The sequence below is a fragment of the Acipenser ruthenus genome, chromosome 17 (genome assembly GCF_902713425.1).
Source record: "Acipenser ruthenus chromosome 17, fAciRut3.2 maternal haplotype, whole genome shotgun sequence".
Classification (NCBI taxonomy): Eukaryota; Metazoa; Chordata; class Actinopteri; order Acipenseriformes; family Acipenseridae; genus Acipenser; species Acipenser ruthenus.
In genome coordinates, this window is record NC_081205.1 from 26053935 (window position 1) to 26076825 (window position 22891).

Here is a 22891-nt window from a genome sequence, read left to right on the forward strand (position 1 = left end):
AAAATGAAATTCTAAAATGAAGAGATAATAATTGAAAATGTTACACATAAACACATACTTGCACCTATATAACAAGAGCATGTTTACTGGTTGCTTCTTAAATACAGTAGTAGGGTTTGTTTCCATAATGTTAATGTACTCTGCCATCAGCTCCTTGAAGCCCTTTGACCTTCAAACCTATGTTGTTACATAGAGCCTTGCAGTAGTATTTTTACTCATATGCTTGAATGAATTTTGTATCAGGGCCTGTTTTATGTCACATGGCTGATGGAACATCTACAGTAATTTGGCATCGCAGTCAACCAAAAAAAGATTTTTGTTTTGATACAAACTGGCCAAAAAATGTATGTAGTTGACCGGTTTATACAATGTGTTATGGCTTGTTTTGTGTACTGTAAGCTTCACGATCATAATAAACCTTGAGACTTTTTTTGCATTTCTGAACATTGTCATCTCCCATGTCCCTCTCAGGTATCCAGACCCCTATTTGTCAGGCAGCATTAGTGTACAAACCCATCAGGTAGCAGAATTTATGTGCACGCCAGCTACCTGTGACAGAATGTCTCCCATGCTTGTTACTCAGTATGATTGCTTTGGTCAAGGCAAAATTATCTACAGGGCAGCTGCTCCATACAAGTAGGTACAATTGATTCAATCAGCCTGTTTTCCTCAATTTGTGTTTGTTATCAGTACAGATCTCACTTTCTATAGATTGGATTTATATGACAATAGAAGATTCTTAAGCCACTCAAGGAAAACCAATATATCATGGTGTTTGTGTATTGATGTTGCTGTTTGGGGCCTTACTGATCAATAGCAGAAACATAAACTAAACCAGTAAACTATTGTATTTAGTGCCAATAATACTGGAAACTGAAGACAATATCTTAATGGCTGTTATGATTATTATACTTAAATGCTGCCTTAATTATTAGAATTATATAAGCTCTCAGTTATACAGTTGTGCTCCCCATTTATAACAGTATAGTCGGGAGCCAGCGTACAAGACTGTGCTATTTGTGTTCTGCCAAGAATAAAATTTCTAATGGAATGGCATTATGGGGCAAATGAGAACCATGACCCTGGTGTCTTATGACTGGTTCAGAGGTATAAAGGGCCACCTTATAAAGAGAGAGCATTTTTATATTGAAAACATCACAATTCTTTCTATGTTATTTCTCATGTGTTTTCATGTACTGCTATTGGATGCTGTTAACATACATTATGCAGGACAAGACACAGTGGGTAATGTTGGATAATTTCTGTTAATTATTGTGATCATTAAAGTGCTTGACCCTTTTCAAATTGTAACAGTTTAACAGATGTAAATCACAGCTAATCTCAGCTTCAAGAAGACAATCAGATAAAGATAATGAGCCAATCATTAGGGAGTGTGTGTCTCTTACCTTACCAGCTTCTCAGAAACCATGCAAGGTATAGAACTGCTTAGTACTTAAACTGGTGTAAATGGTTAAATAAAGGATTTGATGACTCACTGAGGCATATTGTGGATTATGCAAGTTAGACTATGACCTTGATCGTTTAGATCAGGGGTGTCCAATCCTGGTCCTGGAGGGCCGGTGTCCCTCCTGGTTTTGTTCCAACTGTACCCTAAATTACTTAATTTAACGTTATTTAAGGGTTAATATAGTACAAGGTACTGTTACCCTAGAATCGTGTGTACTGTTCACAATGATATAATACAATGAAACGTATATGAGGGTACAATGGGAATGTTTTTCAGTTTATAAAAACCAGGCACGTAATTTCTGCATCAGGGGACTGTGTTGCCAGGCAGACTGCAGATGTTGACCCAATGAAGTTCACTTTCTCAGTGGGTGTTTTTCCTTAGTTCATGTGCCATATGGTCAAACCAAGCAATAGGTGTTTGCCTGTTCTGTAATTGATTAGGAATCTTACAGTATAATGCCTACGCTGTGCCTCCAAAATAAAGAGAACAAGAATGATTGTGACAAAGGTTATGAGTAAAAGACCCAAGAGACTGATATGGAATGCATGACCTGTTTAAGCACAACCTTGAAAGTAATTGATCTTGTCACTAAAGATTAGCGGATGTTGCAATGGATTATACAACCTTTAGGAAGCAACAACCGTTTGTAAAAGCAATACAGAACAAGCTGTACATCTTAAGGGAGTCAGGAAACGTATGTACTGTATAACATTCCCAGCACTATTATTCCCCTGATAAATTACAATTATTATTATGAAGCAGATATGATTTATTGAGATTTAATTTAACTGGTATTCTGGGGTACTGTAACATTAATTCATAAGGATATTTTATTAACCTAGCTTATTCCTTGAGTACGTTATCAATCATTTTCTGTAAATAAATAAATAAATAAATAAATAAATAGCCTTATTCACTGTGTATGTTTATTCAAAAGCCTCTGAGTATTTCAAGATTTAATCACATTCATTTTAGTTATTTAACAAGAAAGACAAGTGATGTCAATGTACCGGTCATTATCTGTGTTATCCATGATAAACTCTGTCAATTAATGATTCTTTTTTATGACTTACATACCCATTCTCATGAGACTATATACATTTACATTTTTCAGAGCCAAGTACAGTTTGTTTGTATAAAATATTTTTATATGTAAATGCCAGTTCCCTCTTCCGGAAGATGCAAAGCCATTAAGGATTTATGTCCCAAGAGACAAGGCTATAGAGACCTCCATAAATACTGTAACTCTGTACTCTGTACAGTATCTAAGCTTTGTGGTGGTGCTTGGTCTGCACTTTCCTTAGCACGAGTATGTGAGGCTGAGCTACTGACACCTACAGTATACTACAACTGGGGTGGATCTGTATGAATTCAAAGGAGCACATAACTGATTTATACCAAAATATGGAATTCAGCGCTTGAAGAGACTGTTATGTAATGTGTCTGTATTTATAGAAACAATGTGGGCAATATAACATTAGCAATTGAGTGAGTAATGGACCTGAAAGCAAAGCAAGTACAGCACTAATATGTTCTGATTCTGGGCCACATTTCATGCTACTGAAAATAGCCATTCTTGAAACAGACAAGATTTATTGCATAAAGTTAAACATCTGTGTAGAGTAATACTGAACTATCAATCAGTTTTATATGGATATTAGTTCATGCTGGGGTTTGAGGTAATAAAATGTAGCAAACTACTGTAGCCTTAGAACAGGCGATAAGATAAATGGCTGATCATTTTATATTACAGTTTGATGTGTGGAGTTGCATTTTTTTCAGTAAAAGGTTATTGAGAGAGATATGGGTGTTCTATTCTGTTCCGTTAAGTAACGTTGCTTATTCTTTAACACCACCTAGTGGGTTTTATAGAGTTAAGCAGGAGGTGTCTGTGCACATGTGCCTCAGGGGAACATGGGTAGATACATATACTATATAATAAAGTACCAGACTCTGTGACGTGTTATAGAATGGAAACGTGAATTAAGTTGTTTAATGGACAACTAAAATAAAAATGCAGTGTGCCTGTACCTGCAATCAGTGTTATGATTAACACCATTCCAACTCAAACTGTTTTATTCCAAATCAAACTGTTTTATTCTTGTTTCAAATGAAATGTAGCCATCCTTTGTTTGTTTGGAACTGAAAGAATCCACTTGGTAGCAGCCATACATCGTGTCGGTTTGTTTCCATTCTAACAAAAGAAGAGCCCAAAGTCAGGATAAATATTTTAGGTGAAGTTTTGTATGGAGAACGTGTCTAAATATATTCATGGTGTTCAATGACAGAAGCAGGAGATCTTAATGCATGAAGACACCTCAATCCACAGAAGTGAAAAAAAAAGTGTAATCAACCCTAAAAACAACTGAGAGGACACCAGTTGAAATGTTAAACAAATTAGTGCTCCTGCTGGAGACATTTCGAAACAAATCCAATCATATCATAAAAGAAGAAGAGTGCAATTACATGTCCATGTTTAAATGCCAAAGTACTCCGAATAGATTTGATTTTGTGTTATAAGTGGCAGCATGTGGCTTCTGTATTAGCATGACAGGTCAAGCATGCAGCCAGAAGGTTATTGGGTCTGATCAATTTTGTTGAAGAAAGTAATTGAAATGCCTATGGCGGTGTTACAGGGTAGCATCACGGCCCAACATGTTACTGGCAGGAAGAGAGACTCAGAGACAGAAGCTGCATGTTTAATTCACAAATATGCAGTACGGACAAAACACATTAACAAAACAAAAGGCACAAGAGCCAAAACAAAAAGGTCTATACAAAAACTCACATAAACAGGACAGCAACACGTACATTCACCAACACCGACATTAACTCTCACCAACATTAATTCTAAAATGAACACCCTGGATCACCCTTTTTATACACCTGTGGCTGCAGCCTAATTAATCATTAATCATTTATTCAGTTTACAGCTCCAACCACATTCCAACATGCTTTCTGTCTCCACACACACCTTATACCGGCAGGGCCACAGGTGGTTAGCATAATAATAACTGAACCACGAGTGACCATTTGACTTACCAAAACATTGAATATACGATTAACGTAGTATTTAACGTGACCCGTGCTTTAGGGACTGTAAACTATTTATATGAAATGCACAACAGCAGAGCAGTCAAAATGTGTACGCTGTAAGAGTTTTAAAAAGAAACCATGTAGCAGGTATTATAGTAGATATGTTGGAGCATATAAATAAATGTGTTGATTCAACAAAGTATCGGAAAGTATTATTGTTAAGTTGTGTACATGAGTGATCTCTGCAAATACAGTGAAGGCCTGTAAAGGTCACATATCTAGTAAGGATGCTACAAGAGCACGAAGGCTTTCTCAGCAGATACCAAGATCATTACATTTTAATGTAGGGATCTGTTCCCCACCCTCCCCTATAGAATGTCATATTAAAAATACTGAACAAATGCTTTAACAAATTTCCCCTCAACATCATACAACATATGTGGATCTTACAAGAACAGACCAATACTGCAAAGTATAGACCCCTAGTGGAAATACTCATGCATTATCTGGACAGTATTTCCAATGAACTCAGTCAGATGCTGAACTTATCACAAGAAGGATAAATGAAAACAAGTATTTTGATTTTCCATTAGGTGAAGCAAAGAGCAGAAGCCACAGCACTGAGCCTCTTCTCAGGCACGAGAGCAAAGACAAAGGGGGTCACGGAACCATGAGAGAGCAGAAGGCGGCCCATGAATGGGACGGTGAGCCTGGACAACCAGCAACAGCAACATCCAGTCGGCTGGGAAGATCGTCTGTCAGCCCAACTCTAATGTTAGGGAGCAGCAGTTCAGGTAAGGAGGCTAGATGTGAGACAGAAGAGATCCTGGTGCAACTCAAATAAATGTACTGCAGCAATTTGGGTGCATAACTATTTGTATTAGAGCCAAATTGTGGGTGTTCTGCTTCATCGAATTTCAGTAGTACTGCAGTAGTTAGTCAAATTCTAGTATTGACAAGTCCTAAATGCTGTGGAATTGCAGTAATATTTGCATTCTCATAAAGGGGTCCTGATATATATGGATTAAATAAGGTGTTGCTGATTCCATAGCTTTTCCAATATCTGATATATGACAGAAACAATCAGATGTACAGACTTCATATATGCACACTTAAAAATTAGCCTATGGCCTCCATCTCAACCACAATGCAGTTATGAGATTATTTTTCTTTTTTAATTTCCGGTTGATAGAGACCATATGCGTTGCTGTATCTGCTTCAGATTTGGTGTACTATTTGTTATTTCCTGCTCGATTCTGATTATGGGTGTAGTTCCAATAACAACTGTTTGTCAAATCGTCCAAACGTTTTCCACTGTGCGCACTAATGGCGTGTCTTTTTCCACAGAATCGAAAGCAGTTTGCAAGCTAGGTCGATCTGCATCCACCTCAGGTGTGCCTCCTCCCTCCGTCGCCCCCTTCAGGCAAGGCAGTGAGATGCAACAGAGCCAGGTACCGTCGTTAGACAGCCGTGAATGAGCTCATGTGGTGTCACGTGCCAGTGTCTCACTTGTCTGTCTGCCATTTGTCTCAGTGAACTCAGCTTGTCTTCTGTTTCTGTGTGTCCTTCTTACCAGTCAAGATCTGTCTCACTGTATGGCTGGTGGAACTTTTTTTGGTTGCTTACTGTATTTTTATTTTTTTTTGTGCCTTTTTGTGTTTAAATATCTCAATTTCTGTAACATTTGAATGATGTCAAAAGCTTTTTTTAAAAACAAATATTTATAATAAACATTTATTCAATTTATCCAATTTGTGAGTCAATAGCTCAGCAAATTATTCTATTCCATTACGCAATATTATAATGTTGGAATATGTATGTAATAATCAAAAATATCCCCCAATATTCCAAGTGATTTTGTTACCAATGTGTATATATCTTTTAAATTGTAATCAATACTTGTCTTACACTGTAATCCCAAAGTCATGTTATTATATTTGCCCAGCAACTTAGGGCCTTGTGGTGCATGGTCATGCTAAAATATGACTTACTGTCAAAAACAAGAACAAAAAATGTATAGAATATTTTAATCATTTCGGGCTCAAAATGATAAATTCTGCTCAACTGTCAGGCACATTAAGCTGAAACAGTTTTCTTGACTATTAAATAGTCCACCCAATTGTACTGTGAAATGCACAAGGTAGTCCAGACAACACAGGTACCAGCTCTTTCAAAGAAATTGTAAATAAACAATCAAAAAACAGAAAACGTTAAAAAAAAAAAAAACACGAAGCAAATAAAACCTTGTTCAAATACCACTGTGTTTTGAGCCTGCACTTGTGATGTTGTCCTTCTTTTTGTGTTGGTGTGTCTGTGTCTGTCTGTGAAATAATAAAAATAGATGGTCGTGTGTGTATGTGTCTATAGAAATGAAGGCTCTATATTAATTCCAGTGACACCAAGCACCTGTCTATAGGATACAATCTTGCTTGTGCTTTGTTTCAGGCATACAACCCGTGTGGCCTAGTTTGGTGATACTTCTTCCAGATCATTCTAAAGAAAGATGGTCTTGAATTAAGTCTAACAGCTGAAAGATGCAGCATCCCACTGTCATGTTCACATTTTTATTATTTATTTTATTTTATCCAAGGCGACTTACAGGAGTTACAGGGCAGAACAGGGTTACAATGCAAGGTCAATATTTAAATACAGTGCAGTTTACAGTAAGTGCAAATTAAAGTAGTAAGTACAATATGAAATAAACTAGGATTACTATACTGTATATCTACAATGTCATAGTAGCACTGCAATAGTGTATCAGCTGAAGTTCCAGTAACATGGTGCTTAGGTCAGGCGAATAGATTCATATTAAAATATAATTTGTGGGTGACAGTTTACTACAATTATTCATAGTTTACACTTCTGTGCACTCTACTTCATAAGCAAACAGGCCTTATTGGGTTTCCACTCTGTGGTTCTCTGTGAACTAACAAAAAAAGAAGCCCTTTGTGCTGCATGCAGGAACTGGGAGTTATGAACAGCAGCTATAAACTCCATAGTGCCATTTTCATTGATAGTGTTTTACTAGAAATACCCCCACAACCTTCACCACGGGGTCTATTTTAAGAAGTTAAACAGCGACAGATACCACAGCTGTTCATTTACAACAAAATCGGTAGTACACAGGGTCAACAGTAATTAGTAAGACTATTAATATGAGAGGTGCTCGCCAATGTGTTTACATTAATTAACAGCTATTCACGTCAGAGAACTAGTTATTTATTTCTAGTTTTATAACATTCATTTTCAGAAGATTTTAGCTGATTACATTTGTAAAAGTTTTGTGAATTTCCCTTTTATGTATATCTTGGGACTATAATTCATGTTCCAAATTGTTATCCAATGGAAGCACACTCACTCTGCTACTGCTGCTTCCTTGGGGTTGACCACTTAGGACCACACATTTCACTACAGCATTTGCCAGACAAAGTGACTTGACCAAAGTTTTATATTGAGAGGAACGGTAGTTCCTTGCACCAAGTTATCAGCGAGAACTGCCAGAGACTCTCTATACAGCAAGGATAGTTTACATGTTTTCATGGTATTGGCGCAGCAAAAGTAAATTAGCCAAAAGCACCAGTTCACTTTTAATTTGTAGTTCCCAACACTCTTAGGTGAAATGTAGAAAAAAAGTAAATACCTGTCATACAGTAAGAGAAATAAGTCGCCAAAGTAAGGTAAATCTGAAAGAAAAACACATTGGAAATGTGAAAAAACACCAAGTTATCAGAAGTGCCCAGCCATTTAAAGTGGAGATATCAAAAACACAAGCCAAGTTTGAAGAAACCATTGAGAAAACCTTGGCCAGCACCAAACAGGTACAACTGTGGGGGCCAAGGTTGCCCCAATTGTTTCTACTAACTCGGCTTGTGTTTTTGATGCAAGTTCGTTCCAATTTTATTGTGCCTGAAAAACACAAGCCAAGTTAGTAGAACCAATTTGGGCAACCTTGGCCCCCATCAGTTTTACAGCTGTGCCTATTTGCTTTGTGCTGGGCAAGGTTGCCCCAGTGGTTTCTTGAAACTTGGCTTGTGTTTTTGATATCTCCACTTTAACTGGCTGGGCATTTCTGATAACTTGGCGTTTTTTTTTTTCTTTCACATTTCCAATGTGTTTTTGTTTCAGATACAAACCACAGCTGATCTACCATGTCCAACAGCATTTTTTGATACTGTATTTATGAATTCTAAATATGGAGTAATTTCCCTCAATGTTATTTTATCACACTATAAGGTGAGGACCTACAATTTATTTAAAAAAGAAAGGAAGACCACTGGATTTCCTGTGTATAATTAATATTTCCTGTGTACTTCGTTTTCAAGCTGTTCACATACTTGCACTTTGTTAAAATTGCCACACGAGGGTACTGTCACCACACGTTTAGCTCTAGTTTGAATGTCTCTGGGAAAAAGGAAAAAGGATGTTCTCTTGTCATTCAAACAGACAGTATATACTAACATATGCCCACTGTTAACAGTTCTTAGAACAAAAAATGTGTTTTTATTTCTATAAGCAGAAAGGTTAGAAATAAAAGGAGGAAATCTTTTCTGTACTGTGCAGTCAAGTGAAGGAGACACAATATTTCAAGCTAGAACCTGTCTAAATATTTATATAACAACTTTTTACAAAGCAACCAAGAGTTTTAAACAGAATCGTATAGAACAGTAAGAAATGCATGTCTTGTTAAACTTATATTTTACAATTTAGATAAGATGCATACAATTTATATATAAAGCAGCATTATCACAAAAGTTAGTATACCTTAAAGAAACAGATTGGTGTTTATTGTTTATTGAGATGACATTCAGGCAGTCACATGATTTGACCCCGAAGATCCTTATGAAGTAAAAGCAATAAAGGAATATTTTCCCTGCAAGGTGATATCCTAGTGTCAAAGCCATGTCATGCACTGTGTAAGAACTGCCAGCTTCCTGTAAACATACACACAGCCAAGTGACTTCTCAATGACAAAAAGAAGCTATTGATATTCCGGTAAAGGAATGAACAGGAATCGTAATTTCATTGTGCTGACAGATATTGTATTTGAAGTTGAAATGATCTGTTTTTTAACGGAAGTCAATGTTTGAATAATTAGGTTTCATTATTTGGAGAACTGCCAAAGAACAGCCCTGGCACAAGTCCTATAGAGCTAAATGAAGTGTTTTATGAAATATACTGTGCAACACATCAACAGGGAATCAGGCTTTTATTAGACTATAAAACATCAATAGATACATACAGTATTACAACATGATATTACATACATGTCCCGTAATTTGGTAAAGCGCTTTGTGATGGTGGTCCACTTTGAAAGGCGCCATATAAAAATAAAGATTATTATTATTATTATTATTATTATTATTATTATTATTACTCAGAAGATTTGTTTTACCTTGTTGCTTCCTGTTTTAATCAGCACAGCATGTTTATCCGTTGAGCTGAAATTAACAGTTTTGTGAATACTGTAGAAAAGAAAAAAACTGCAGCATGATAAAAGCATAGCAAAGTGTTATAAGGCACACTAAAAGCATTGAGAAAGCATGGACAATTTAAATTTCACTGCAAATGCATCATGGCAAAAAGGTAAAAAAAAAAAAAAAAAAGGTTGCATAACTGCTGCCAAATTAATTTGCAAGTGGAAACACGAAATCAAAAGGTGGTCCTTTCAAACGCAACTTCTACTAAGCTAATACCAGAAGGAGCATTTCCCAGGAATCTTCTGCTTCCCCTCATGTATTATGAGTTGACTCATAGTATCATCCATCCTGCACGCAACACAAGCCAGCATCAATAAAGCAAGAGTGAAGACAACTACAAACACATCACCACTTCCTTTACATATAAATACAAAGACACAAAAGAGCAGGATTATCAAGTTTTCAAGGAGTGGGATTTTACTAGTTTCGTAACATTTCCATTCATATTTTCATATAATAATGGTGCAAACTCCATTTTGGCGTGAAGACCTTCATATAACTGGACCACAATGTCACACACTTGGGATTCATTTCACAGCTACCAGTAAAACTTATAAATATATAAGTATATTAGTCATAAAGATGTGCTAACCAATATTACCTATACCAGGATGTAAACAGTGAGAGGTACCTAAGAATGTCCTTCAAGCAGAGGTCATTTCATTTAAGCAGTCTTGGGGGTCAAATCATGTCACTGCCTCCACTATATGGTAGTCATTAGGAGCTGGTTAATGATAGTAAAACAACAAGAGACTAGTGTGAGTCTTCAGTAATATTAGTATTATTTATTTCTTAGCAGACGCTAAGATATCACATTATTTTTACATACAATTACCCATTTATACAGTTGGGTTTTTTACTGGAGCAATCTAGGTAAAGTACCTTGCTCAAGGGTACAGCAGCAATGTCCCCTACCTGGGATTGAACCCACGACCCTCTGGTCAAGAGTCCAGAGCGCTAACCACTACTCCATATTATAACAATTAAATCAAAGCAAATGTTTCATAAACCAGAAACATATTACATATCACTGAAAACAATTCTGTCGAAGTCTACAATGGCTCTAGACACACAAACAGGCCTGAATAATACATACATACATATTCAATACTGTAATTGCCACTGTTAATATTATGGCGTATCTTGTATGTTGTTTTATTGCCATCCAGGCTGGTAACATCCAGGTATTTTACAGTTTCATGATTTTTAAAGTACATCTGACAGTTATATGAAATATAGAGTGCATCCCGTGTGGTCCACTTTCTAGAATTCCTTTCACATTGTTTCTTTTTAACATACAGTATATCTTACATCAGCAAGCAAGCCAGAGAAGCAAAAAGCATAATTTTTTGGTTTCTTAGTTGTTCTTCTGATTAGTGAATTCTCTTCTTTCTATAAATATAACACGCTCTGCACAAATCCCTTAAGAGAGCATTGTCTTGAGACACAGAATTCCCTTTCCTGTTCTCTGAGAGCAAAAGAAACAGAAATCAGTAATACATTTAAAAACTCAGCTTTGTTACTACTATAGATTATCCTGCTTGCAGCGTCTCTTTTTTTTTTAATAAGGACTATTACAGTGAACATTCTCCTTGGGATTAGACTTGATGTTAAGACTGTCTCTCTGTTTGGGACACGGTCAGTCTGTCCCTTTTCAATTTTGGAAGAGCTCCCAAGGACCAAATCTCTAGTTAGACCATTTTCACATTGATGGTTGTAACAGAGGGTTTTCTAAAATGTCATTCTTCTCTTTTTTTTGTAAAGGAAGAAATAAACAATACATATAATGTAAAATGCATTATGGTCATTCCTAGGCACTTCTGCCCTAGATTAAAGTGCAGGTTCTTGGTAATTGTGCAACAGATGTATTTCCCCAAGCAGTTAATAACTGTGGCAAATTGGTTATACCATTCACACTAGAACTGATCTTCTGACTATTCTGATTCCTCTTACAATTTCAAACACTGAAAGCACATTGCATTAGATTAAGATATAGGTTAGGTTAGGCCAGCACAAGCTAAGAGCTATTACTTCATTAAAACATGTAACCGTCTGATTGATTAATATAACACAGGCTGGCAAATAAATAAATAAATCAGACAATGCAAGTCAAATAAGAAAATCACATTGTCTGCAAATGTATGTGGCAATTGATGCGCATCAGTAAATCAGAAATTACACTATGGTTTCACACCAGTAACATGTAGTATTGACACCTTAGCGAAAATGATCACTTTACTTCATGTATACAGTATACTGGTAAATAAACATGGGCCCTATTTATTAAGGTTTTGATCCTCTTAATAAGATAGGTATAACATATCAATCATTTAAATTTCAGATGTCAAATCTATTGTCTATTTTTTAAGACAGGTTCTCAATGGTAATCGCAGTACTAGAAATATATTCAAAATAAAGAAGTTTGACAAACAGAATCTTTTTACCTGACATCTACATCGGTTTGATTGATGTCTTTGTTAGTGTGTTTCAGTGAAATGAACTTTGACCTTTGCATGACTAACTCTTGGCCTTTATTGAATCCTATATCTAGTCCCAGCTGACACTTTATCTGGCCTCAGCTCACACAAGGGACAAGTGCATACGCAACGCTCTTATTTGTTATTTTCCATGTCTTTGTCACATCTTCACTATGGAAGATGAAGAAAGAAAGAAAGAAAGGGCTTGTTTTATTTTTTTGTAAGGAAATCATGAAGCCCTGTCACGCTGGCCCTCCAAGACAAATGTGATGCATCATCGATATTCTTTCTTTGAAACAATATCCCCTCTCTTTGGAAGTAAATCACTAAGTCAGACTATTGATTGTGTCAGCAACATATGCAAATCAATTAATTTAAAGGGAGAGGTTTTTTTTTTCAAATAAGTAACTGAATAAAAGTATGAGCATTGTCAGCATTCAATTTTGTCAACTAAATTACTCGCAAACCCACATACAATAGATATCCCACATTTCCAACAGTATAGCAAAACATGACTCTGGTACTTGCAAATTAAACTGGCTTTCCGTTGTCTTCCCTTTGTTTACAGTATTTCAGTGTTTGTGGTAAATAAAGTACTTGTAAAAGCACTGGGATGTTTTGGTTGTCATTGTATTTAAGCTTATGATTATTATGACAATCAATATATGTACTGTAATCATTTCACACAATGTGCTGGCCGAGTCGTTGGGAAAATTTCATTTCTTATAGCATCATATCCAATCCACCCTTCCTTCTCTCATCTCTGAAATCTGAATTTTATGCTACGTGACAATACATTACAGGCTTAGTGTTGGAGCAGCTGCATTCTGTCAACAGCATATGGGTTTGGTAAACATTACCAGCATCATCTGTGAGTAGAAAATGAAGGTTTATGTGCTTGTTTACAGAAGGTTTTATGAGGAATATTGGCTCAAGCGAGGGAAAATCTTTTTTCTTGTTCCGTTATGCTAGTTGTTTAGCAATTCACCATTCTGGGGTATTTGATTACCTACATTTTATTAGAAATGCTCTACCCGATCTGTGTCTATCAGTGTCTGCTGTTATATTTAATAAATGTGGTTTCCTTCTATGTATTTAAATATATCATTTTGACTTACTCAATCAGCTAACACAGTTGAATTGGAAATAATCCTCCTTCATCATCTCCCCACTAGGTAACTCATATGCAATGGGTATACGGGGACAACACCATGATGGCAATGATAGAGAAGAAGCGCTGCCTGTGCAAAGAGATCAAGGCGAGACAGAAACCTGATAAAGGTTTTTGTAAACAGGACAGCATGCCTAATCTGCCAAGCTGGAAAAAGAACAATGGAAACAAGAAGTACAGTCCCCCCCCCTACACCACACAAACTACTGTGTTCTGGGACACGGCCATCTGACAAAGCCCTGGGTGAAATATATTCCCTTTGGTTGCAACCTTTGACCTGTGCAGGTAGATCAAAGGCTTCCTTAATAAGGTGACAGTTGTGACCTATGTCATCACTATCGGAACTAGGCAATACAGAAGAAAATGGGGGGGGTCCACAAATGTTTTCTTATTACTGTTTATATTTCATATTTTTCTATTTGAATAAATGTCTTAATATGAAATCTGCTTAGTATTACCTAGATATTTTCTAAACAAACAAAAAAAAGTAGATTTAGAATGATCCAATATGTTTTTGATCTTGTTTTAGTTGTACTTTTGTTGCAAGACATCCATACGTATCTTCATTTGTTCTTTATCAATTATTAGTGCCATTATGTTAGGCCAATTAGTGAGCTTTTCACTTCATCTTTTTTTTGTAAGATTCTCAAAATTAATTTTCCTACAACGATATTGAAAACAAAATAATAATATTTTAATGGACGTATATTTTGAGATCTGTAATGAGGATGTTATTTTAAACATTTTAACTGGGGACAGCTTGAATTTTATTAAGACAAACAAGACAGCTTAACTAAGTTAAAATGTTTTATTATTTATGTGATATTTGAACTGGTTCCATGTGTTCCAGTATTCTGATGGTTTGCAATCTTGTGCACTACCCCTTAGATGAATGGAAAAATATCTGTGTGATGGAATACCCCATTCAATCTCCATTCAATCAAAAACAAATGGCTTTTTTCTTGTCTTTTACAGCTGGGGACTACAGACATTTGAAACGTACTGTTTATCGCAACATGCATAGCAAGCTGCTGAAATACATTTTTTTATGAGCAATTCTACCAGCATGTTGCTAAAACTCAAATCACTTTCTGGAAGCCACCACTATGTAACACAATTTTTGTTCCTGGGTAGTAAGTGTTATTTCCTGATTGCTTATGCCTCAAAAGTATAGAAAATGGCTATTATTCCCCACAAACTTTGCTTTTGTGACCAGGACAGTGATATTTTGAAATTTACCTACTTCCAATGAGAAAACGGGCGAATTTGTGTCTTTTCGTTCACATAAAGTCAGAAAAAAACAACATATGAATCCAAATTAACATGTATTTATACTAAAGTAATACAAAAATGACTACAAAATATTTAGAAGTGAGTAGTTTTTCGAGATTTACGATTATACTGTAAATCACTTTCACGAATCAGCCCCCAAATGTAGTCTCCCATCATGTTCTCGTTATACTGTCCTTGGTAGCGGCGTTCAAAGTCCAGTATATCCTGGTGGAAGCGCTCGCCTTGCTCCTCCGAGTACGCTCCCATGTTCTCCTTGAATTTATCAAGATGAGCATCAAGGATATGGACTTTGAGGGACATCCTACAGCCCATTGTGCCGTAGTTCTTCACCAGAGTCTCAACCAGCTCCACATAGTTTTCGGCCTTGTGATTGCCCAGGAAGCCCCGAACCACTGCGACAAAGCTGTTCCAAGCCGCTTTCTCCTTACTAGTGAGCTTCTTGGGGAATTCATTGCACTCCAGGATCTTCTTTATCTGTGGTCCGACGAAGACACCGGCTTTGACCTTTGCCTCAGACAGCTTAGGGAAGAAGTCTTGAATGTACTTGAAGGCTGCCGACTCCTTATCTAGAGCTCTGACAAATTGTTTCATAAGGCCCTTCCGGGGGTCCACCAGTGGCTCCCACTTGACGTTGTTCCTCCTCACAGAGAACTCGGTCCGCTTGGAAGGGTCCACCATGCAGACATAGCAGTTGCTTGAGTGGTCAGTGGGTTCCCGCCAAATTCTTGGGATAGCGAACTTCATGGCTGTCTTTTCCCCTCTGTACCATCCTACAAAAATACATTTATTTCACCCATGTGTAAGAGATTCTCGCAACATTTTTCATATATGATATATTTTTTCAATAACATTGAAAATTGTAAAACATTTTAAAATGAAAAACTTTTACAATTTTAAAAATTTTAACAAATTTTATAAAATAAAATTCCGAGCAACAATTGTCCATCTTACCTTCCAGAGTTTTTTTGCAGTGCTTGCAGGTGAAATGAGGTGCCCAGGGTTTGTCTTGATCCCCGACAGGCATGCAGAAATATGCCTTGTAGGCCTCACACATCTTAGCAGATGCTTCCACGGAGTACTTTTTCGCTCTTGTCTTCATAAATTGGCCGCAGACATAGCAAAATGCGTCTGCCGGATGCTTGCAGCCTCTTGATGCCATCTCAGAAAAATGCAGATATGTATCCACTTAGGCAGCTGGAACTAAACTGAACTGGTGGGCTTAAGGCCCCTGTATTTATACTACTATTTATATTACTGGAAAGTTCTAGAAAGTTCTAGAAGTTACTCCAAGTTTACTCAGCACTGAATCTATCTGGAATGTTCTGGAAAATAGGTAAATTTCAAAATATCACTGTCCTGGTCACAAAAGCAAAGTTTGTGGGGAATAATAGAAATTTTCTATACTTTTGAGGCATAAGCAATTAGGAAATAACACTTACTACCCAGGAACCAAAAAAAAAAAAAAAATTTGTTACACGGTGTTGTCATCAACAGAAGTACTGCACCTGTGCTGTCAATCTTTTGATTAAGTAGCAACCACTTCCAATTCGTATTGAAGCGTGTTTCACAGAAAACCCTCATAAGAATTGTTTGGCTTTCAGATATCATCTACAGGTGTTTGGGCCAATTTACACATCTGGGTGGTGTGTTAATGTGTTCTCTCAGTGGTGTTGTGATGGAAACCGCCACAAACCCTCCTGAACTAAGAGCATTTGAGTTTTTAGTAAATTGCTAGCTACGTAACATTGCAGCGATGGCACATCTGCTCATTAATAAGGGCAAAGCCATCAACTCCATCCATCAGTTTTCAAGGCTAGGGTTGTGAGGTGCCAACTTCTTCTAGTCAGCCAACTTCTTAGCAGGGAGACACTACAGTTTTTGGGTCCCAGCCAGATGATTCAAGATCAAATCCAGACCCAGGCAACTGACCAGCCACAATTTGGATATGGGCTTGAATCTCAATTTGGACTCAAACAGCAGATCTTTAACCTCTAGATATGCAGAGACCACACATCCACTGTTTTTCACTAAATTTCTTTACTCATGCTTACAGTGATCAAAAGACAGACAGTATGGAGTGTGATTTTGCAATTGGCATGCTAGAAATACTGGGGATTAATAGTGTACATCAACTGTATTCAGCAGTGCTATATTGAACCTTCAGTAAACTCATTTTTCAGTGAGCACTAAAACCAAAAGGAGTAGGACTTAAAGATGCACTTGTTAGCAATGTCGTTAGTTTTACAGTCACTCTTTCCTGTCCTAGTGACTGTGTGTCTGAAGCTATCTTAAAGTCTCCCTTTGGCTCAACCAGCACAGTCATATGTTTCCTTGAGCCTTAGAGAAACAGGGTCAAAAATAGTCTAAAGTCTTAAAATACAGATATAAACTATACCAAATTCAACTACACAATGATTGGAATAGGTGTGGAGGTGGTGCTACAGCTAAGGCATGACAAAGAGTTTTTATAGCAAGTACACCTTACAGAAGCCCTGAACCGCACAGTGAAAAAAAAATGAAGGAGATTTATCTTGTATGTACATACGAATTTGTTTCTCGTACATCCGAGACAGATATAGAGTTTATCATACATACAAGAAACTATCTCGTATCTACGAGATAATCGCCTTCATTTTGTTTTCACTGTGCTATAGAGGGCTTCCATGACCCCTCTTAAACAAACTCCTTGTGCTCCCATGAGAGCTTTTAGCAGGAGGCTATTCAAGTCACACAGGTATTGAACAGCTTGCAATGACACCTTTGCTAATAATATAGTTGCCTTGAGGAGACCACGGTTCACTGTGACTAAAGATAGTGGGTCACTTAAGGGTTAAATGATAGGGTAGTATTGAGGCTGGTTGCCTAAATCACTGTAAAAATAAATGTATTACTTAGGGATACTATTGAAAAACAGCTGTGCTGTTAAATTTGTTTATAGTTTGTTGTTAAAAATTGTTCGGCTTGTTAAAAAAAAAAGATAAAAACAACTCAGTAACACTGTTACTGCGGTACCAAAAATAAGTTTAAAGGAAACTTAAACAGGTTTCTAATCAACCAATAACAGGATAAACATTGAAATAAAATGTGCAATCCTTTGTTTAAAAAAAAAAACTTTGGCGAGCAACCTCTTTATTAAAATGCAGAAGAGGTTATAAAATATGTCCACATAATGTGTGTCTTGAGCTATGATATGTGCAAATCAATTCCGAAAAGATTGTTTAGCATTCACTTTTTCTGCTTCTTGGCGTGGAGATTTTAAATATAATAATAGTGTACAATTTATTTTGTGTAAGGTGCACTGTGATTTATAAAGAATGCACAGTAACATGACCGTTTTTTGTCTTTATTACACTGAAAGTGTTTCTTTTTTATTTTGAAAAGTATGCTTGAAAAGTATGCTTATTGTACCACTGTTTCCTTTTGAAAACCTACAGATTATAAGACAAATAAATAACATTTTCGCATTTCATTGACAAGAAATGCAGAATTATTCAGTGGCCTGTGTTTCATTTTACAACAAATACAAATGAGTCAAGAACTTTTGTACATTCTAACTTGAACTGTTTACAAGTAACAAAATAATGGAATGTTTTAACATTCGTTGTTAGAATCCATGTTGACAAACATATCAGACGTGTGTCTCACAGGTATATCTCATTCAGAGTGTATTTATTAAAATGACTGGAGCAGGTTAATCATGTATCTATTTATTGCTCTCATTTTTTTGCGCACAATAAAAGCACAGACTTTCAAATTATGTTTTCTTTTTGGCTTTATTATAAGTGCCTCCTGCATTCATAGAAGTCCATTTTAATTCAAAACAATACATAACAAAGCATTATCATTTTATCTACAGGTACTGCATTGTTTAAGTGATTACACAGGATTATGTATTACGTGATTAATGTTACTTCCTCCAAATATGCAGTACACTAGTATTCAGCACTTTGTTAGGCCACTCATTTTTCATCTCATACAGTTCATGTGATCAGATTTTTGGTTGCAGAAGAAAAGGTGTGACTGTATTGTACAGATTCAATCAAAACATGCTGCGCTGCTTTATGACCCAAGTTATATCCCAGTTCTATGGTGCTATTCATCTTCCAGACACAGGTGGACATGATCAAAGATGGCACAACTTTATTGAATGCTGCAGAACAATGTTGTTCTGTAATTTTTGATTGAATACACAAATATGTAAGGTGTATGAAATAAACAATTCCCTGAAATCAGGATTAGCAACGCGCATAGCAGACATACGATCAACATGCAAGCCTGATGAGCACTTCTGCCAAATCTGTCCACGTCCTGCACTGAACAACTGTCATCAATTTGATCCCTTGAAGCACAGAGGGGATGTCAATTTGGAAGCAATTCCAGGGTGGAACAGGTTATCCAGAGGGCATTGCTCCATATGCCGCAATATTTCTTTAACCATGGAAAAACCAGAGTGCACTGTTAAAACAGTATCAAAATTGCCTTATTTTCAAAAGGATTTGATATGAGTTATTCACTGTGAAACTTGGCATTTTTTATGTTTCACAAGATAAATACAGACACATTTAACTTAGTCCAAAGTGTTTCTGGGAGAAAACTAAAAATATTACAAACTAGAAACAAGCTAATAAAAAGTGTTTATTTCTTTCAAGACTGAAATGTGTGCCTGTTTGTTGTTTGTTGGTAGCTTTGTTGCATTAAGAGTTTTATTTTGCTTCCACAAAAAATAGTCAAAATCGCATTTTGGTACAAAGATTAATCCTAAAAATGAACAAGCAGAAAGGAAAACGGTAAAGTATGGGTCAGGTGGGAGGAGCTGAAGAATAACTCAATAATATCTGGAGCAGTGATTGCACATAATTATATATAAAGAGCGCATGCATTTTAAAATAATCCAAAGGAGATTCGACATGAACATTCTGTGAGTTTTGTTTATCCAAACATAGACAAGATTACACAATATTTAGCAAACGGATATTTTTTTTTGTCCCCCCCGCCCAAAAAAAAGAAAAGACAATACATGCTCTTTTATGATTAAGTCTTCCATTATTAATAAAAAAAGCTTCCAGTTTTAGATGACTAAGCCAGATGACATTCAGCCTCACACAGTTTATAATGTTTTTTTTTACCTCTTATAACGAACAACATGATTTCCATTAGATGAGAGTAGGTGTTAAAACGTCATGTTGATATTGGACTCAGCTCTCGCCAAGATAAGCACCAACTAAGACTAAGACTAGCTTCTTTTACTGTAAACTAATGTGATCCATCTGCGTTTCCTTCCATCTGATGATGTAGATATCCTTCTGCCTGGTGTTGATGGCTGAAGTGTAATGCTGGCTCCAGGAATCAGCCTATTTTGCCTCCCTGGCGCATTAGCACACACAACGGCTGCAATGCTGGCTCCAGGGATCAACCACAGTGCGGGCTCCCTAGTGCATAAACATGACAACCGTTTGGACTGAGCTGAGTAGGGTACTCTGGGGTCTTCAAATGGGCACCTTCCATCCTTGGTGTTTCGGCGATTAGCCCACGACACCTCGACAGTGATTCTGGCGTCCCAGCATCATTACTTACCTTCCTTTACATCAACATTCTTTTTATTTCTACTGTGCTTGAGGTTCCCGACCAGAATCTCTTCATCTCAACCAGAGCCAGTTGCTGCTCCTCTCTGCTGCTTCAGATCATTTTTTTCACTAGAGTCGCAACTCTTGACCACTGAATCTGATGTCTCTGAGAAAACGGGTTGTGGAGTGTGCCACAAATCCTCAACAACCCACCTCCACCTCTCATCATTATTATTATTATTATTTGTTTATTTAGCAGACGCCTTTATCCAAGGTGACTTACAGAGACTAGGGTGTGTGAACTATGTATCAGCTGCAGAGTCACTTACAATTACGTCTCACCCGAAAAACGGAGCACAAGGAGGTTAAGTGACTTGCTCAGGGTCACACAATGAGTCATTTTTGAAGGACAAATATGAGATCTCACTGCAAATGTGAAAAATAATCATTGTGTTTGATAAGAAAACAGCTACATCTAGGGTTATCACTTGTGTTCGTTAGTGCAGAGAAATATAGAGTCACAGTGGTACGTTCATGGCTCCCATTTGCCCCATAATGCCATAACACTAGCATGTGAATCTGCTGTGAGAGACTGAGATAGAGACAGAGGTGATTTCCATTACACGAGAGTAGATGTTAAAACTTCCTGCTGATTTGAACTCGGCTCTCGCCAAGATAAGCACCAACTAAGACGTAGCTTTACAGTAAACTAATGTGATCCATATGTGTCTGCATCCATTTACGTTTCCTTCCATATGATGATGTAGAGATCCTTCTGTCTGGTGTTAATGGCTGAAGTGTAATGCTGGCTCCAGGGATCAGCTTATTTTGCCTCCCTGGCGCATCAGCACACACAACGGCTGCGATGCTGGCTCCGGGGATCAACCACAGTGCGGCCTCCCCAGCGCATCAGCATGACAACCGTCTGGATTGAGCTAAGTAGGGTACATCTCTGGGGTCTTCAAGTGGGCACCTTCCATCCTCAGTGTTTCGTCGACTAGCCCACGACACCTCAAGAGGGCTCGACGGTGATTCTGGAGGGATTGGGCTTGACATGCTGATGCAGGTGTGCAGGTTTTAAATACAATTTGCAATGAAAACTGCCACTAGGGTACCAACAACGCTTCAGGAACTTCTCCCTGACACTTTCTCTTGATATTGATTGGGGGACCAGAATCCCCTAAGCTATTTTCCTATTCTTTACTGTACTAGCGATCCTGGCATACACACAGTGATCCAAGTTCAAATGATCCCAGTATGCTCACATTGATCAAAATAACAAGCTTTTTCCTTCTGTGTTTTGTTCACCCATGTTAACACACTCAGTCATGTGGATTCACAGCCGATTCATCTTCAGGCGTATAGAACAAAGGAGCAGGTGTTCCAGCTCCTTTGTATAGCATATGGCCAGAGCTAATTGATAATCAATAAATTAATTAACACCTGACACATTCCACATCTGTTTTCCTGGGGAGGAGATTCTAACCTCAGCCCTGCCATAGTTAACACAAACTTTGTCAAAACTTGTTCAGATTTCGACAAACTTTATTTTAAAAACTCAGCCCTGCCCCAACTAGCAATACAATTATCTTTATAAGGCAGAAAACAAACAGCACGGTCTCTTAACTATGGCTCCCAACTACAGCTTTATAAAAGAGGAGAACTGATAGCACTTTAGATTCCAGGACATGAATAATCATGTAATTACACAGTAATAACTGGGAAATTACAAATGATTCCTGGAGTACATTATTCAAATAATGCCTATTTTAAAGGAACTTAAAAAAACATTTCATGTGTGAATGTCTGCTATATCTTGAAAATACATTTTAATCAATAAAATATATTAAAAAGGGCACATGGCATTAAACTGTTGAAAAGAAAAAAAAAAAGACTTTGAATGCAGTTATTCCACAATTAACCTCCAAAGACATGAACAACCTTCTTTACATATATTACCTTTTAACTGAGACACAGAAACATTATGTGCAGACATAAATATAATTACCTGAGTGAGCAATCATTTACACAAAGGAAATTAAAGCCAGAACTATGAGTTCCCGCCACAAGAAAAGGACTGGCTCCAGTGTGAATGGTAACAAAAGCCAGTAAAGTGCTACTGCCAGGTATAATTAGAGCCTCCACACATAATAACACTTTTAATGTGCTTGATTTAGGAACGCTGCAGAGTGAAGTTTCAAACAGTCTGTTTATGTCTACTCATAACAAACTGTGCGTTATTAATCACTGGTTAACTAGAACAACCACAGTGTTTCCCAAAGCTCAAACCTACCGATTATACATCTGCTAAAACCACCACAAGGGAATAGTTTTTAAAAAAAGCAAGCTGTACACCGGTTTTATTAATTTGTGACTGCCCATATAAAAAAAACACTACAGTA

General features: G+C 37.0%; 1 protein-coding gene across 3 annotated transcripts in view; it reads left to right on the forward strand.

The window, feature by feature from the left end:
- Positions 1-18682, forward strand: part of LOC117423264 (neuronal tyrosine-phosphorylated phosphoinositide-3-kinase adapter 2-like) — a 46018-nt gene extending 27336 nt beyond the window's left edge. For all 3 annotated transcript variants that reach the window (XM_034038787.3, XM_034038789.3, XM_034038788.3), the window contains 3 exons: positions 5101-5301; positions 5855-5958; positions 13637-18682. In XM_034038787.3, coding sequence (XP_033894678.3) covers positions 5101-5301; positions 5855-5958; positions 13637-13864 — 533 coding nt within the window. In that variant the 3' untranslated portion in view covers positions 13865-18682. The remainder of the gene's footprint in view (positions 1-5100; positions 5302-5854; positions 5959-13636) is intronic.
- Positions 18683-22891: the final 4209 nt, after the last annotated feature.